This window comes from Morus notabilis, unplaced genomic scaffold (assembly GCF_000414095.1).
Source record: "Morus notabilis unplaced genomic scaffold, ASM41409v2 Scaffold172, whole genome shotgun sequence".
Classification (NCBI taxonomy): domain Eukaryota; kingdom Viridiplantae; phylum Streptophyta; class Magnoliopsida; order Rosales; family Moraceae; genus Morus; species Morus notabilis.
In genome coordinates, this window is record NW_010362230.1 from 133,307 (window position 1) to 151,153 (window position 17,847).

The 17,847-nt window shown below is 37.8% G+C and overlaps 2 protein-coding genes across 2 annotated transcripts; both read left to right on the forward strand.

Moving 5' to 3' along the window:
* The first annotated feature begins 994 nt into the window (after nucleotides 1–994).
* LOC21407815 (putative amidohydrolase YtcJ) lies at nucleotides 995–16,844 on the forward strand. The gene is made up of 14 exons (XM_024167719.1): nucleotides 995–1,258; nucleotides 1,467–1,568; nucleotides 2,779–2,851; nucleotides 3,717–3,823; nucleotides 3,957–4,080; nucleotides 12,099–12,293; nucleotides 12,893–12,978; nucleotides 13,661–13,768; nucleotides 14,507–14,602; nucleotides 14,687–14,785; nucleotides 14,902–14,976; nucleotides 15,557–15,688; nucleotides 15,900–16,015; nucleotides 16,506–16,844. The coding sequence occupies exons 1-14, from the start codon at nucleotides 1,022–1,024 to the stop codon at nucleotides 16,678–16,680; spliced, it is 1,725 nt and encodes a 574-aa protein (XP_024023487.1). The 5' UTR covers nucleotides 995–1,021; the 3' UTR covers nucleotides 16,681–16,844.
* Nucleotides 7,682–8,251, forward strand: LOC112092219. The gene is made up of 2 exons (XM_024167756.1): nucleotides 7,682–7,934; nucleotides 8,029–8,251. Exons 1-2 carry the CDS (start codon nucleotides 7,836–7,838, stop codon nucleotides 8,248–8,250), a joined length of 321 nt encoding a protein of 106 aa, XP_024023524.1. The 5' UTR covers nucleotides 7,682–7,835; the 3' UTR covers nucleotide 8,251.
* Nucleotides 16,845–17,847: the final 1,003 nt, after the last annotated feature.

The window sequence follows — 17,847 nt, forward strand, 5'->3', positions numbered from 1 at the left end:
AATAAAGTGCCAAACTTTATTCTCTCGATTGCGTATCATATTATTTAGACTTTTATCTTTAGATTCCCGTCTTCTGTTGTTCTTCTCATTACATGCATGATCTAAAGACTTAGAATGATAGTCTTAGACTTTCAGGGTGCGTTTGGTAGATGGATCCAGAGTCAGAATTAGTGTATGATTTGGATGATTCTGAATCATGATTCAGAATCTGAAGTGATGTTTTAAACTAGCTTAAATCATTATTCTAAAATCACTCCCCCTCTTGATTCAAGGTGATTCAAACCCCTGATTCTGAATCATGGTTTTAGAATCATGATTTGAACCTAAAATAATGAATCATGATTCTAGTTTCAAAATCATGATTAGAATCATTCTGATTTGAATCCTTATACCAAACGAACCCTCAATTTGCTTATTATATATTCAACTAATATAAACGTAAAGAGGACAATATAAATATATATGAAATAAATCAATCTTTATTAATAGTCAAAATGTCTTAAAATACGTTGTTATATTTATTTTTAAAGGCATAAACGTTAACAGTTTTTATATGTTCTTTTTAATAGAAATCTAAACACAAATGTTACGTGACTGTGTTATTTTTTTTATATATGTTTTTAACAGAAATTATAAAAGAAGAAGTTAAATGAAAATAATTCAAATTTATTCTCTTAATAGAAATTATAAAAAAAAAAAAAGTTAAGTGGAAATAATTTAAATTTAAAAGAGTAAAATGAGAATTTTTAAAATTTAAAAAGTAAATTGAAGTATTGTTTATTTCACTCATTTAAGTTTAGAATTCGAGTTTTGTTACAGTAAAAGGTTTTCATAAACAGTCACGTCTAATTTTTTTACTACAATAAAAAATTCTCACATAAAATCACATCTCAACTCAATTAAAAATTTAAATCAAACGGGCTGAACCTGAATATCAGGAATCAGTGATGATAATCCTAATTTTAAACTTATGACTACTAGTTGGCGAAGTAATTGAATTAGCCCAGCTAGGTCCCCAAAAATGAAGCCGTCCTCGTCCTTCATCTTCTTAGCTTCGGCCTCCATTGCTCTCATCTTCGCCATCGTTGCTTCTTCTCCTGTTCGTCTTTGTCTTCGCTTATTCAATTGGAAGACCACAGCGGATTTGGTGGTGAGAAATGCGATAGTATACACGAGCAACGATTCTCTTCCTTTCGTCGATTCCATCGCTGTCCACCATGGAAGAATTCTCCGACTTGGAAACTACTCCTCTCTCAAGGTAAGCTTCCTCATACGTCTTTTTTCTTAAATTTAATCTCTTTTTTATTTTTGTTTTTTGTTAAATGAAAGATGAAGAATTCGACAACCAAAACATGCAAATTTACTTGATATTGTTGCGGGCTTTTTTTTTTTATAGGGAGAAATTTCAATGCAAATTATGATATTTCTCTTAGGCGTTTCCATTGTTTAACATTTATGTAATGCAGGAACTGGTGGGTTATGGGACAAAAGAGTTAGATTTGAAAGGAAAGATTGTGGTGCCTGGATTTATCGATTCCCATCTGCACTTCATTTGGGGTGGACGCCAGGTCTACTAATCCTCCATTTTCTAAATGGTTTTTTATTTTTTATTTTTTTATTTGAGGGTAAAGTTTCTACATTCATTCTGTTCTAGACTATATATATGTGTATATATTCCTTCCCATTTGGGCTAATTTTAGAGCATTGCAAATATCTGGAAATACTGTTTTTCTTTAGAAGATGACTGTTGGTAATTAAAATAGATGTAGTCATGACCATAAATTAGGCTTTTTTTTTCCTCAGGTGGAGTTAAAATTAACTTTGTCATGGTTTTCGCTTTTTGTGATAAGTAATGGTTCTGAAAAGTATTGTAGAGGGCTTTCTAGGCTCATTTTGTTATCAGGCTGTAATTTTAGGGGAGAATTTACAAAGTCATTTACCGGTACCGGATACGCCACCAATTAGATACACTTGTGTGAGGAAGAATAGAAGGAGAGGAGCTGAGTAGTGAAAGACATATGTTAGTGAGTGTGAAAGTGTATAATACATGTTGTGCGGCTATGAGTTAAGGAGTTTGTTAGGCAGTTATAGTGGGAACAGAGAATTAAAGATTGAAACGGGATATAAAGGGGAAGAATGAGAGATTGTGTGTCGGGAAATTAGTTGGGGAAAGTCTTCGGTTCTCCAAGCGTGGAGCACGAGCAGTCTCTTGAAGAACTGCTGTCCTATGGTTCTCTTGTACCTACTCTAGCCAATTCATTCTGTAAGATTGACTCAATTTATTCAGATTTTGTGTTCATGTATGCAGTTTCTGTGTGTTTTTTTTTCCTCTCTTTTTGCGTCAGTAGCCCGAGTGTGTACTCCTTTCTTAAACACTTTTTTTTTCCCTAACATTAGTTTAGGTGTCAAAGTGCAACAGTTGCTTAAGCGGGATTCATTTTGAAAAAACATTAGTTTGGGAGTTCTAGTTCCAGACGAGATTGTATGTTTGAAGAAACTTAAGAAAATAATAATAATATAATATTAAAAACAATGCAGTCGGTCGTTTGATTAACCTAAAAGGCTATTAGATGTTCAAGCATGTTTTTTAGAGCTGTGGTTGTATATCGGTAATATTGTTGTTGTTGTTGTTGTTTTTTTTTATATAAATGTGTTCTCATGATCAATAGCTACCATGTCTTCATTGATTTGAGCAATAGAAAATAAGAAGCTGTCATGTAAGCACTTTCATCTTTGTATGTGGTAATAATTAGATTTGAACTTTTCCAATGGATACAGTTGACAGAGGTGGACCTGCGGGGCATAAATAAAAAGGATGATTTCGTGAGAAGGGTCAAAGAAGCTGCGAGAAGTAAGTTTCACTAATTAAATTTGGTTTCTTATAGAAGAAAAACAAGTTGATACTCAAAATGCGCAAAGTGTGTCTGCTGCATTTCGGCCTTGACATTGTATTGGTTTATCTTCTTTGAAACGTGTGCAAAGTCTCTTTGATGTATGATTTGTGTTGATCACTGTATCTTATTTTTTTCTTTTTTTTCCCCAAAAAAAACCATATAGGTGATTTTACTTGAGTATTGAGATCAGTCCATCAATTTTCTTCCTCTTTTCCGGATTTCCTATCGTTCTTGCTTCCAGCTGATATTGGAGCCTACGCTTGTCCTGAAGCCTCTGTGTGGCCATTCAGAAAATTAAAAGTATCCTTAATGTAATATCCAAATTGTTGAAGAACACACTAAAGGGATTGCTGCTCCTCATCTGACCATATTAGTTACTATTGTTGCATCAACGGCATGTGTTTTTGGTGCAAATTGCCAACAGCCACACATCACCACCTTAGACTGAGTTGACCTGCCCATCCTTGGTTACAGTGCATCTAGCATGTAGGTGAAGCTACCTTGTTGCTCCCTTCATTCATTGTCGATCTGCCACGTTGTTTCTATTCTCTTTCAATCCTACACTGAATGCATTGTATACCAATCTAGTGAACTGCGGTGACCTGAAATCCTGCTGTTTCTATTGCACACACGATTGCTTGTTGCCTTATTTTGACCGTAAACCATTTTGCTAGGATGTCAGCAGCATGATCATTAATGATGTGAAACATTTGAGTTTAAAGAAAACTATTATGTATTTGGGGATGATGGTTTACATCTCCAATTGCCATTTCAAATCTTAAGCTGCAAAATACTGAACATTTTTAAGCAAATAATTTTCAGATGCAAAACCAGGTTCCTGGATTTTTGGTGGTGGTTGGAACAATGATCTCTGGGGAGGAGATTTGCCAACGGCCTCTTGGATTGATCATATTACACTTGATAATCCTGTAAGCCATATGATAGTATTTTTTTTTTTTTTGGCACTTTTCCTTTTTGTTTGAGAGAGATATTTTGGCCTGCATCCGTGGATATTATTCACAAGAACGTACTTTTTTTCCCTCAAAATATTTTATTTTGCAGGTTTGGTTATCAAGAATGGATCGCCACATGGGCTTGGCAAATACCGCGGCACTTAAGGTGGCTCGGATTATTAACGCATCAGAAGATCCTCATGGTGGAATCATTATGAGAACTGCCTCTGGAGGTAATATTTGACTTCATACGCGTCTTACATATTTATAACTGCCTAAAAAACATGATCTTATCAAAAACACCATGTTAAGTGCGAGATTTCGATAATATTTGAATCCGTATTTGTTTTATTTGTTGTTTGTTTGGAAGACCTCTTATTCTCCTCTATTTTTATTTTTTCTTTTTCTTTTTTACTTTTGTTAATTTATAATGAACGTTTCTATATTTCTCCTTAGAATAATAATAAAAAAATCATGATACCTCAGTGTTAGGATGATCTTAGTACAAGAGCTGAGAATTCATGGATTGAAAACAGGACCTAGCAATCATCATTTTCTAGTTTTGACATTCCGTAAGCATATGAACCATTATGTACTCCCTATATTCCTTATTGCTTCATACTAGGGCTCTTCTTCTGGAAAGTAGGGCTCTTCTTCTGTTTGATTCTATTGTTTCATTATTTTTGACGCCTAACTTGTTTTACAGCATCAAAAACAAAAAAATGGTACGTCACATTTGTAATTGGGGTTTGCCTTATTTGCTAAGTGGTTGTGCTAAAGAGGATAGCACAAATGTCGCTCAAAAAGGTGACTTGTGGAATGATCTCCTCAATACATGCATTTGGCATCCCTTGTGATCCTTAAATCAAAGTTTGACTCGTGTATTATTGATTTTCTTTTTTTTTTATTTTTTTACCTTGAAATTTCTGGTACCTTAGTCTGCAGTGTTTATCTTCAAAGAATTTAAGTTCTGGGTCGTCTTCAATAAGTTATAGGGAATGGTAGAGGGATTAGGAAAGAGGAGACTTTCAAGGAAGCTGCCATGAATAGAGGAAAGGTAGTTAATGCAGAAGGTCACCAAAGACGGAGTCTTGCTCGAAGAAATCATGGTAAGGATTTCTGTAACACAACATATGCAAAGGAAAAGAAGGAGAGTGAGGTTGTAAAGTCATGGAAATTGGCGGTGGTTGTGAACAAGAAAAGTGTGGGTTGGACGTGGGAGGCTATCAAAAATGAATTAGAGAGGAAACTGTCAAGGTCAACTGAATTGGTGCCATTAGCAGCAAACAGATCAGTTACTTGGTGTAGGAATGAAGCGTGGAGAGCTTTGTTACTATCAGATTAGACTCTATTTTATAGAAAGTCTCGTTGCAAACATGGAGCCCTGGTCATTGTATTCTCATTGGAATTACGTTCAAATCTAGGCAAGGAATAGTTGGATTGGAATTGAGGGGTTGCCGCTAAATTTATGGAACTACCATGTTTTCAAAATCATAGGTGATAACTGCAGTGGTCTCGTCGAAATTGCAGAAGATACGCTAGGTCAATCTTTTTTGCTATTTGCCAAGATTAAGGTGAGGGGTTTCAAGGATGGTTTCATGTCGCCAATTATGGAAGTTTCGTGTCAAGGAGAGAGGATTCATCTCGGATTATTCAATCTAGAAAATAATCAGCCTTATAGTACATTGTCCAATGGTAGAACTAGTGGTCTTATTTGGAGAAGTATTGAAATGACTGGAGATGCAATCGTAGGGAAGGCAGATTGTATTAACAAAGATTTCGGGATTATATTTTTGAAACGCGGCAATACTAGCTATACTGGCAATACTTCCGATGAGGAGGCTGCTACCGACGGGGACAAGAGTGAGATTCCAATCGTTAAGGCCACTGGTTTCAATGGCGTAAGCAAGGAACGGGGGAGTGAAGGTGAGAAGTCGGTGGGCAAAATCGTTATGTCTTCCTTTATGTCTTGGGTGACACGTGGAAAGCGTTTAAGGGGGAACGTGTCATGTGCTCAGGGTAATTTGCCTCACGAGGAAGGGAGGTTAGGCTCGATAGTTGAAGAGCATCCTTCGATTTAGGAGCAGATCACATTCGGTTGTCGCCTAAAAAGGAGAAAATTTGATAAAAGAGACTACAATAAAACAGAAATTGGGGATCTAGACCACTTTTTTTTTATAACAAAAAAACTATGACATGTATCTTATGTGTCAAAAAATGGGTCCTATCTAGTCTATGTGTATGGGTCATTTCAAAAAACTCTCCTCACCAACCCTCAAAAACCGACCCTTTCTCTCTCACAAACCGACCACACGACTGACTCCCTCACAACCTCTCACCGGTTTCTCTCTCGCTGAGTTTCTCTCATCGCCTGACAAAACCGACCATCTCTCCCTGACAAAACCGACCCTCTCTCGCCGAGAACCGGCCACACTTCTCACTCTCCCCGACAAAACCGACCCTTCCTCGCCGAGGACCGACCACACTCCTCACTCTCCCCGACAAAACTGACCCTCTCTCGCCGAGAACCGACCACACTCCTTACTCTCCCCGACAAAACCGACCCTTCCTCGCCGAGGACCGACCACACTCCTCACTCTCCCCGACTAAACCGACCCTCTCTCGCCGAGGACCGACCACCCAAAAACCGACCCCTCTTCAACAAAAACCGACCACCTCCCTCACTAAAAACCGACCAAAAACCAGCGATTTCCATGACTGAAATGGCATCACAAAACAGCTCTTTTTCATCAACTAAGACGGCCATTTTCCGAACCCCCGTCAACGAGACAACGGAATCTGCTCAGATAAAATTAAGGTTTTATTTTTTTTTTTTTACATTTTTGCAAAAATAAAAACTTAATATAAGAAAACAAGAATTGCATACATTAGTGTGTGGTCTGTTCGTATCTTAGTCAGTTTTGGTTCTGTTGTGGTCTGTTCATAGTCGGTTCTAGGTCGGTTTCAGTTTTAGGGTCCGCGCGGGCACCAGTGCCCCACCTCGTGCGCGCCCGTGCCCCCCCGCGCGCGCACCCTTGCCACCCCGTCGATTCTGACCGATGTCTGTTTTTTTTTTTTTTTTTTTTCCTTCAAAATTACCTCCCGAAGTACAACACAGATGAACTTCCTGGGATTGGACAGCTAAGGATGATCATGGATCGTATACAGGAGTACTTCCCAGTGAAAGTCACTATGAAGTCAAAGATCGAGGCCCTGGAGGTAATACGGCAGAATTTAGACCCTGAAACCGAAATGCCAATTTACAAGGAATCTGCCTTGGGACATTTGATTTCGATGTCTAAAAATATGATTTATTTTGGAGTGTTGACACACTATCTGCTTCTGAGGCAGATAGAAACAGAAAAGAAATATGAGTTGTGGTTCATGGTTAATGGAAAGCCAACTCGGTTCGGAATGAGGGAATTTGCCTTAATCACAGGATTGAACTGCGAGGAATTCCCAGAGCCGGACGTGTTGTTGAAAGCTTCGAAGAATCTAAGAATGTTAGAGCATTTTAAGGCCCAAGTAGTACTTGTTGCTGATTTAAAGAAATTGCTCACAGAAAACAAGATAAATGGTAGCGATAAAGCAAAGATCGCTATCATTTACCTTTTAGCACAAGTATTACTATCTGGGGACGAGAAGAAGACCGTCCCTCTGGAATGGCTATCGTACGTCGACGATTTAGATTTCTTTAACAACTATCCATGGGGCATGGTGTCTTTTGAATGCACTCTGCGGTCGTTGAGGAAGAACCTAAAAGATAAATTTCATAAATGGGTTCGGAAAGGAGGTCATAAGAGCATCAAGAAAACCTACTTAATATGCGGGTTTCCTTGGGCCTTCCAGGTATGTCGTACAGTTATATGCATAATTTTTAATCACGGCCTTATAGTAAATAATACATAGTTTTCTAACCATGGCATAATTTTTAACGCGTGTTTGGGCATTCGAAACTTTTCCAACCATCGGCGCCACGTTTGCAAAAATGGTTGATGGACGTCTTTCCAGAATTCTCAAATGGGAGGCACGTCGGGTTTCATTGGTCGAGGTTGGACAAATAGACGACCTCATGCAAAGTGGTGAGGTAAGAGTTTGAATACAATGTGTTTATAGGTATTTTTTTTTTCAATATGTTTCCACCTAAATAATCATTGAATGTATGTTTTTTTAATATACAGGGAATGGTCGTACCAATTCTTTATCCCACTGAGGAGGAATTGAGTAGTATGAGCGTGAGGTTGTATCTATCTTATGCCGATCAAGAAGATGCAGAGATTGACCAGCTTGAATCGTTTTTGAACTCTGGTGCAAGAATGGTCCATGTCCAGCAACCGAAGCCTCCCAAACAACTTTCTCAACAACAACAGCAATTTCCCCAGCAACAACAACAACAAGAATAAGAACAACAACAACAACAAGAACAACAACAACAACAACAATAATAACAACAACCTCGTCTGCAAGATGGTATGTCTATTGACCGCATTCTTGACATACTCTATCAGAGGATGGTAGAGTACAATAGTAGACATTTTGAAGCCATCAATAAGAGGTTAGACTCACTTGACCAATCAGTTAGAGAAATAAAGGTTGAAATAGCATGTCTAGCAAAACAACAGTTACAGCCACAGCCAGAGCCTGAGCCTGAGGAACAACTTGAGCCACAGGTTCCGCCAGAGCCTGCAGACATCGGTGCGTCACAGGTTCATCCAGAGCCTGAGGATGTCGGTGAGCCATAGGTTCAGCCAGTGCCTGAGGAACAACAGATGCTACAGGTTGAGCCATAGGTTCAGCCAGAGCCTGAGGAACAACAGATGCCACAGGTTGAGCCAGAGCCAGAGTTTGAATCTAAGAATGAAAAGCGACTTAAAAAGCCCAGCAAGTATTTTGAGTCGCCTTACACAGATCCCCTGCGTAAGGTGATGAAGAAGATGTGGACTTATAAAGATGCTGTCGAGGCCTTCAAAAAGTGATTGGATGATATGAGTACATACTCTGAGCTGATAGAGTGTGGTTTTGGTGATTGGATGAAGGACTTCTTCTAGATCCCCTCGAAGCTAGGTGTTTGGTTGTTCAATGATGTAAGTAATGACAACATAATTTCTAAAATTATAGTTTTGTTTTTTATACCATTATCATTATACTGAATTTATTTTTTATGACTAACAGCAAATTGACGAGGCATGGGGTCTTTTATCTATGAGAAGGTCACGGGCCAACGAAGAAGAGTTCAATAACGATATTATCATCCTAGATGATGTATTTTACCAGAAATTGAAAGGGCGATTCACTGCCAACAAATCCCGCTTGGCAAAGTATACATTTGACACCGATCTGGATAAATATGTCCGTGGAGAAAAGCGCATAATTGGAAAGAAATTGGATGGCGCGCAAGGCTTCACTATGCCTCTTAACATCGAGCTTAAGCATTAGGTTGCGCTTTATGTTGATTTATCTGAAATTAACATAAAGGTTTATGACTCAGCTATTATGATGTACAGAGATCAACAGATGCAAAAATACGTGGAGCCTATCTCTGTCATGATGCCCAAGTTCTTGAAGTACACAGGTTTATTTAACTATCTGGGCGATAAACTTGACAGTGCATGGCCAATCGTTCGTCATAAGAACTTGGTCAACAACCGAAGAACAGGTGACTGCGGACTTTTCACATACAAATTTGTCGAATACTTTGTCCGCAAAATCCTGTTAGAAGGACTCGCTGAAGAGCTAGTAGAAATGTACCGGTTGGAACTTGCGGCTTCCATTTGGAGCGAGTACAAGCTTAAAAGACTCATATAAAATGTTGTTTTGCTTGTTGTAAAATGTATACCAAAGTGTTGTGTTGCTTGTAAATGTTATTCAACAGGTTGTAAAATGTATTCAACAGGTTATTATGGCTTTGGGGAAGCTTATATTTATGGGGAAATGTTGCCCAAATTTTTACACAATGATGTTTTTTTTTGGAAAACTTCGAACCAGTCCCACAGATGGGCGCGCGCAGGGGTGACACGGGCTCGAGAACAAGGTTGTCGATGCACTTTCTCGCTTGGAGTCTACAGTGGAGCTCATGGCTTTAACAATACCTCACTTGCTCCAATTGGATGAGGTCGCTGCCCAAGTTTTAGCCGACCCTAAGTTGGGATCTATTGTGGCCGAACTTAGGCAAGACCATGTGGCTCGGTCGGGGTACACCTTAGTTCACGGCCACCTGCTATACAAGCAGCGCTTGGTGTTGCCTAGGGGATCACCCTTGGTTGCGGCGATGATTCGAGAGTTTCACGATGGTCCAGTGGGAAGGGATGAAGTTGGACATACGGAAGTATGTGGCGGCATGCTCTACTTGCTAGCAATTCAAACACTTTACGCTGTCCCCGAATGGTTTGCTTCAGCCATAGCCCATTCCGGACCAAGTGTGGGATGATTTGTCCATGGATTTCACCGAGGGGCTGCCATGGTTGGAGGGCATGGACACTATTTGTAGTGGTCGATAGGCTGAGCAAATGCACACACTTTGTGGGGCTTAAGCACCCTTTTCCAGTGGAGAAGGTGGTTGAGTGCTTTGTGCGGGACTGGTTGGTGGCTCAAGTCGGCCCTGTCGCGTACAAGCTGCAGCTACCTGATGGGGCAACTATCCACTCGGTATTCCATGTCTCGCAATTGCGACAGGCCATTGGGGCCTCACACTCTTCCTCGGATCTTCCTCCACAGCTAAACGATGAGTTGGAATTGCTTGTGGAGCCGGAGGAAGTGTTGGGACTGCGCACTTGTTCTCTGCGAGGATGCGAGGTGCTGATTCGTTCGAAGGATGTGCCAGCAAGTGAAGCAACTTGGGAACTATTTGAGGTGATTAAGAACCAGTTCCAGGAGTTCCACCTTGAGGACAAGGTGACTCATGGGGCGGGAGTACTGATAGGCCCCTGGTACACTTTACTTATGCAAGGCGTGCCAAGGCACGTGCTTAAGAGCAGTCTCGGTGGGCATTTTTTGGCTGGGGAAAGGGTGTTTCTGGAAAAGAATGTTAAGTGGTGAATAAATAATGTATAGGGTGGGATATAAAAGGAAAGGAGGGAAGGGTTTGGTTTTTTAAGGCAAGAATTGTACTGGAGTCTGTTTGGGAGGGAGTGAGCCTCTCGAAAGCTCACACTATTCTATTGTATTGCTTCAATTCAATTGAGTAATACAACTTCAAATTTGTATTACTTGATCCTATCAATATCCTCCTTAGAACCCTCCATCTTCTCCTTCTCACGATCGTATGTCCTCTTCGTCATCCTTGGTAGTTGCTCTGATACCAACATGATAGAACCAACAAGCAATTAACAGTAGTAAATGAGTAAAACATAGAAAATGATCGATCAAGGGAATCTTACTGATTTTTACTAATTGAGAAAATTAGGAAGGAATACAAGATATGGGGGTTTTCGAGAGACCCCTTGCACTGCCTAGAGCCAAAGCTCGACTAATTCTCACTTAGTAAAATGATCGATGCCCTTTTCTGGAATCAATCCTCTCTTCTTATTCTAACCCTTTCTAATAGAATTGCGTCACGCCAAATCCCAAACTCCTAGGCCTCCGCACACATCCTTCAATCCTCTCTCTCCCAAGTGCCAACTCAGCTAACCAACTAACCAACTGGAGAAATCTTCTCCTGTGCTGCAGCCCACCAATTTCCTCTGCTTCTGCTGGTTTCCTCCCATGGAACCACTTCTGAGTGTAAGTGAATCGCAGTGGAGGCTTATCACTGGGCAATGTCTTTGATTTGTGCAGATGTGTATCTTTTCTCCCTACATGGCTTTATTAAACAGAGAGAAAGATTTTGAACTATGCTATTTTGGGTTTGTGTTGGTCAATCTGGTTAGAACAAAATGGAAGGAAATGTCTGTTAGGAAAGTGAACTACGGGGGAAGGATTTTGGGTTGCTATTTGGTTTGCCTGAGTACAAAGATTTTTGTAATTTCAATATGGCAGTTTTCGTTAGGGAGTGGAATCTTCTTAAGTAGGCTTTTCCCCCTATTGTTTTAGTTGGGCTCCTCGTCCTGCTTGTTGGTGTTCTCTGTACATCATGAATTTTAATAAAGTTTTGTTTCTTTTCACCCAAAAAAAAAAATTTTGTATTTTCCTAAAATTACTGATCGTTTGGTAGCACAAATACTTCCGACCGCCTATTTTAGTTTTGAAAACTTTTCCATTTGGATATTCGTGTGAAACAATGTAGTTATAACTTCTTTTTGTTATCACTATGCAGTACCTACTGGATTACTTATTGATTCCGCAATGAATCTTCTTTTCACATCTATTCCGGAGGTATCTGTAGATGAACGAAGGGAAGCTTTTCAAAGAGCCAGCAAACATGCCTTGATGAGGGGCGTTACAACAGTTGTTGACCTTGGGAGATATTTGCCTGGGTCCTCTGTGGAGCCTCCATGGAAAGATTTTTCAGGTTTCTTTGAAAATTGCTCGAGGGTTTATTGCCACTCTCATTGTTGGAAATCTTATAACTCGTGTATCATAGATTACCTGACTATAGGAAAAGATAATTGTTGTCATTTACCGCAGTGATGGTTGGATCGAGTTTAAAGAGGACCTTATTTGAGATGCCATTTTAACAATAAAATGGAATTAAAAATCAGATGCGTACTGGGTTTCTCTTCAACAGTCAACAGCCTTTCTTAACATAACATCATCTACAAGTTTCATTGGACCAAAAAAAAAAAATGCGTTCTTTAAATATATCAGCTACAAATTTCAGAAGAAAAATAAAAACCTCAGGGTGATTTAATATATCAGCAAAAAAAATAGAGTAATTATATACATGGAGACACACGGACACAAACACAAATACATACCCATGCACATTATATCATACGACAGTAGATGCATTTATTTCAACCGTTTCATGCATTTTTCTTCAGAGGCTTAATTTGTGTCCATGCTCTCAGAGTTCTAAATTTCCTTGTTGCAGCTCACTGATAATGTATTAATGACTTTTGAACCATCATTTACTTCATTTTAAATGTACTTTTTGCATGAATTCTACAGATGTTTATCAATGGGCTGATTCTTCAGGGAAGATGAGGATCAGGGTTTGCTTATTTTTCCCGTTAGAGACTTGGTCACGCTTACTTGTGCGTTGGTTTCACTTCTATGACTTTTACCTAATTATTTGTTTCTTATTCTTTCGATTTTCTGAAATAAAAACTAATGTGTGAAAACCAGAAGATGTTTACGTTACACGTGTTTTATACTAACAACTATATTAGTTCATAAAGGAAAGTTCAGGCTCCGTTCTTTTCATAGGTTTGAATTACAATTCAATCTTTTTGCTACAGATTCTCTCTCACAAAATTCAAATATCAGTTTAAGTTTTCTACTCTTTTTTTATATATATTTAAATTTTCTATTCAAACCTATGAAAAGAACACCCATTTAATGTTTTTGATCCAACATTGGTTAAAATTGTGTAATTTGTGTTCTTTATTTGAACGTTGCTTCTTTATAAAAAGTAAATGAATAAATAAAAGCGTTTTGAGTGTGGGACAAAAAAGATTCACCCCTTTCTTTTTATGATTGACAGAGGTGCCAATAATTGTTTAAGATGAGCATGCCCCTTCAAGGGTTTTATTCCTTTTGGTCTATTTACTCTCTATTAGGTTTTTTAAAGTTTCAACTGTTCCAGCTCGTAAACTGTATTGTCCCTTTTTAAGGGTGTTATTCCTTTTGGTTTATTCTAATCCAATCTTTATTCGCTTTCTTAAAGTTTCAATGTTCCTACACTTTTGCTTGTAAACGTCTATTGTTACTTTTTAGGATGTTGTTAATAAAATGGGTCGTGCTGTGAGCCAATGGATTTACTTGGGTGGTGTCAAAGCTTTTGCTGATGGGTCTTTAGGTTCTAATAGTGCTTTGTTTTATGAGGTAAGAATAATAATACCTGGCATTCACTTCCTTTAGTTTCTATGTCAGCACCTTTAAGTTAAGTATTCTTGTTCGATAAGGGTTTGGAGGGCCAGTATGTAAAGCCTCATTTTGGTAATATATATTAGACGAGTTTTCAATGCTTACGTTTTTATCAGTGGTTACCTATCAAATATAAAATTGCGATTTCTATCAAATCTCATAAATTGCCATTTTCCATAAATTTTTTTGTTCAACTACTCAATTTATTACAACTGTCTGATTAATATTTTATGGCAAAAACAACAATACCTGGATAAATATTAGAGTAACTATTAAAACCACACAATACTAGATTTTTGTAATAAATTGGGTAGTTAACCACAAAAATGTATGATAATTAATGAGATTGGATTCTTACGCTATGTTATTGAATTTCTATGTTTGATGGGTAATTATCTATTGAAACGTAATGAATAAAAACTCGTCCATATATATATATATATATGCATATTTATATATATGACTGGTTAATAAATTTTTTGTTGTTTGTGAGCTTGGCCAGCTTCACTCCTGTTTAGTTTTGGTAATAGTTTAGCCAGTCTCACTCCTATCTGCTACTTGAAATAATGCATTTTGTTATTGTTGAAATTTATATATTACTGTAGTTCTTTTTAATGAAAAAATGTTTTTATTTATAATTGCTATTATTATTATTATTTGATAACTTCAATGAAGTTCGGTGTCAACCTTTTGTAGCCATATGTTGACGAGCCTCAAAATTATGGCTTACAATTGACAGATTATGAAAAGCTTTTCAATATGACTTTGGCATCAGATAGCTCTGGACTTCAGGTCTAGTCCTGTGACTCCTGTCCTAGTTTTAGACCACCTTGACATATATAATGTAGACTATTGCAATAATAAGACTTCTTTCAGGTTGCCATTCATGCCATAGGTGATAGGGCAAACGATTTGATCCTTGATATGTATGAAAAGGTGATTTCTGAAAACGGATTACGGGATCGAAGATTCCGGGTAAGACTTGGCATAATACGAAGATGGTTCCAAACAGCAGAGATATCATTTATTTCCAGTAAAATATTTATCTATCTTTTCCGCCCTTGTTTTGCATGACTGGTGCCAACTTTCAGATTGAGCATTGCCAGCATCTTGCACCTGAGACACCAGACCGGTTTGGTAAACTAGGGATTGTGGCTTCAGTACAGGTTCTGCTAACAACCTTTGTATTAAACTCTCTTGACGTTAGTAGGAAAATATTTTAAAATATGCAGAAGGATATTAGATGCTCGTTTTTTTTTTTTTTTTAATTAGTTTGTGGGTGGTAATTGTCGTGTGAGAGCCTTCGTGCACAGGTTACTGCCTGCAAAAATAAGCGTGTAAGATTGAGTCATAGATCGATGTATACTTAGGGTCCTTATGTCTGTTGCTTTTTGTGGATTCTTATTTAGGACTTCATTTGTATTTTGTTTTTTATTAATAAAAGTTAGACATTTTAGGTATATGAGTTTTAGTTTTTAGAATTAGAGTGGGTGTCGGTATAGCGGGTCTTTTGGTAACCATAATCTTAAATCATTTATTCTGAAAAGCTTTATGTTGACGATGAAGTTATCTAGAGGGGATTCATTCCTTCTTATCTGTATGTATGCTTCATTTTCGCTTATAGTTGCTTCATCTTCTGACTCATTATTTGGCAACATGCAATTTATATTCTGTATTTTATTTGTTTTCTTTCTACGTGGTTTTTTTGTGACATTATTAATCAAATTATATTCCAATTATCAACAGCCAGAGCACCTATTGGATGATTTGGAATCTGCAACGAAAAAGCTTGGATTCAATAGGGCTCAGAAGGGTTCTTATTTGTTCCGGTCACTCTTGAGTAGCAATGTCGAATTAGCATTTGGTTCTGACTGGCCTGTAAGTATAATGATTCAAAATTCTTTTTGCTTCACATTTATGCTCATTAGGCTTAATATTTCCTCTCTCTCTCTCTCTCTCTCTCTCTCCCATTAAGTATTCCAAATATTTACTCATGTTTGAATAACATTCTCGTAGAATAATTCTTTATGAAGAACATTTTTGAGTATGTAACGTTCTTTTTAAAACTTCAGTTATACAACTTTTTCAGGTTGCAGATGTTAATCCTCTAGGTGGTATCAGAACAGCAATGAAAAGAATATCGCCTGCTTGGGATAATGCATGGGCTCCTTCGGAAAGTATTTCCGTGAATGAAGCGTTAAAGGCGTAAGTTTGATCAAATATTTTCATCCTTTTGACATTGCCAGCATATCATGCATTGTCATAGACTGCTACATTATAAGATAGAAAGCTTACATTATTTGATTTTTTACTATGAAATTTTGATCTCTTGCTTTAAAGTGGGTTAGGTATTAGATCTTTTCTATGATTCTTTGGATTGGGGAGTTTCTTTAGTGTTATTGTCTCTGAAGATGACAGATCTGAAGTTATGAAAATATCGGTGGATAATAACAATTTCTATGTTAATCTTGGTTATAAGTAAAACACTTCTAAACCATGTTGGAAAAAATTCTTACATTCCATAGAAACAGAAGAAAAATGTCTCTCTCTCTCTCTGTTAATCTGCGTTGGGAACATATCTTCACTAATAATAAATCTTGCTCTCTAGATTTGTATCTTTCCAATTAAGCTTGCGTTTTCTTACAAGGAAAAAAATGTTGGGTTTGGTCCTCAAAAGTTCTACATTTCATGGCAGGTATACTATTTCAGCTGCACGCGCTTGCTTCCTCGACAAAGACATTGGATCTTTATCACCTGGAAAACTAGCAGATTTCGTCGTACTTTCAACTGATTCATGGGACAACTTTGCAGCAGAAGGATCTGCATCAATTGAAGCAACTTACGTTTCTGGAGTACAAGTCTATCCCTAGGAGCATTTAATCTTGAAGATGTTAGAATTTAAATCATAGCTTTCACGAACTTCTGTGTATGTATCTAAACTGAGGCATTCCTTTAAAAAAAAAAAAAAAAGAGGAGTAAATTACAGACTTTACCCTCCAAAAGTGTACTGATTTTTATCTCTTATTATTGATTAATACCCTTTTTGATTAATATAATTCTTTGATGGAAGTGTATTAATTAATAGTGAAGGGTAAAATAATAAACCTCCCATGCGTTTTACTTATACAAAGGAAGAGGTTTGGTATGAAGAAATCAGCAAGTCCAGAGAAAGCAAGTGAGGCAGCAACGCAGGGGATTGTTGCAGGTCCAGGAGAAGCTAGTGAGGATGCAGCTCTTGGAATCAGTTCCTTAGGTTGTTAGACGGTTAGCTGAGCTGGCTTGATGCTTGGAAAGGATTGGAGGGGATGAGTAAGCGCCTAGAGATAAAATGGGAAATGGGAAATAGGTCTGTCGAAAACCTGCCTATCTCGTTAATTTTCTTCTTATTCAATCAATAGAAAACTCTCGATCGAAATCTGGTTAGATTTTGGGCCGCTGGGGGTCGACGTTGATGGTAGGTCTCTGGTTGCTAGTGGCCGGCCGGCGATGGCAGATCGATGCTGATTTTAGTCGGGCTGGGATGGTCAATGATGGTGGGGGAAGAGAACAGTTACTCAAATGTTAATTTTGTTGATTTAGTTTCCGATGATAATCAGATTTATGAGAAAATGAGTAACACTATATTAATTCAAATTATCCCAAAGTAAGGTAAAGTGAGACCTATGGGATTTACTTTCCCGGAAATACAAAAATTACAATTCTTGTACTAAATATAAGAATATCTCAAGATTTTCATTCTCATTTAAAGATTACCTCGTACTAAACGCTCTTTTAAAGTCTACGTGTTTCTAAAAAAAAAGAAAAAAAAAGGAGAATATTGCAAATAGCATATTTTAGATTTGTAATTGAAGTTTACAGCATATTTGTTTTAATGTTGGTACATTATAGCACATTTAAAGTTTTTATTCTTAAAAGAAAGTAGTCATTTCTAAATTTACCCCTTTTTTAGGGCTTTTCCTCACACTCCCACATCCCTCTCTCTCCCAGTGTGTTTCCTTCTCTCTCCTCACTATCTTTCAACCCCGCCAATCTCTCTC

Excerpts from the sequence above, each read along its gene's own strand:
- LOC21407815 (XM_024167719.1), top strand. The coding sequence starts at position 1,022 with ATGAAGCCGTCCTCGTCCTTCATCTTCTTAGCTTCGGCCTCCATTGCT. Across the intron at positions 3,824-3,956 it reads ATATTACACTTGATAATCCT|GTTTGGTTATCAAGAATGGA; the intron begins GTAAGCCATATG and ends TTTATTTTGCAG. Across the intron at positions 15,689-15,899 it reads CATTTGGTTCTGACTGGCCT|GTTGCAGATGTTAATCCTCT; the intron begins GTAAGTATAATG and ends CAACTTTTTCAG.
- LOC112092219 (XM_024167756.1), top strand. The coding sequence starts at position 7,836 with ATGGTTGATGGACGTCTTTCCAGAATTCTCAAATGGGAGGCACGTCGG. Across the intron at positions 7,935-8,028 it reads ACCTCATGCAAAGTGGTGAG|GGAATGGTCGTACCAATTCT; the intron begins GTAAGAGTTTGA and ends TTTAATATACAG.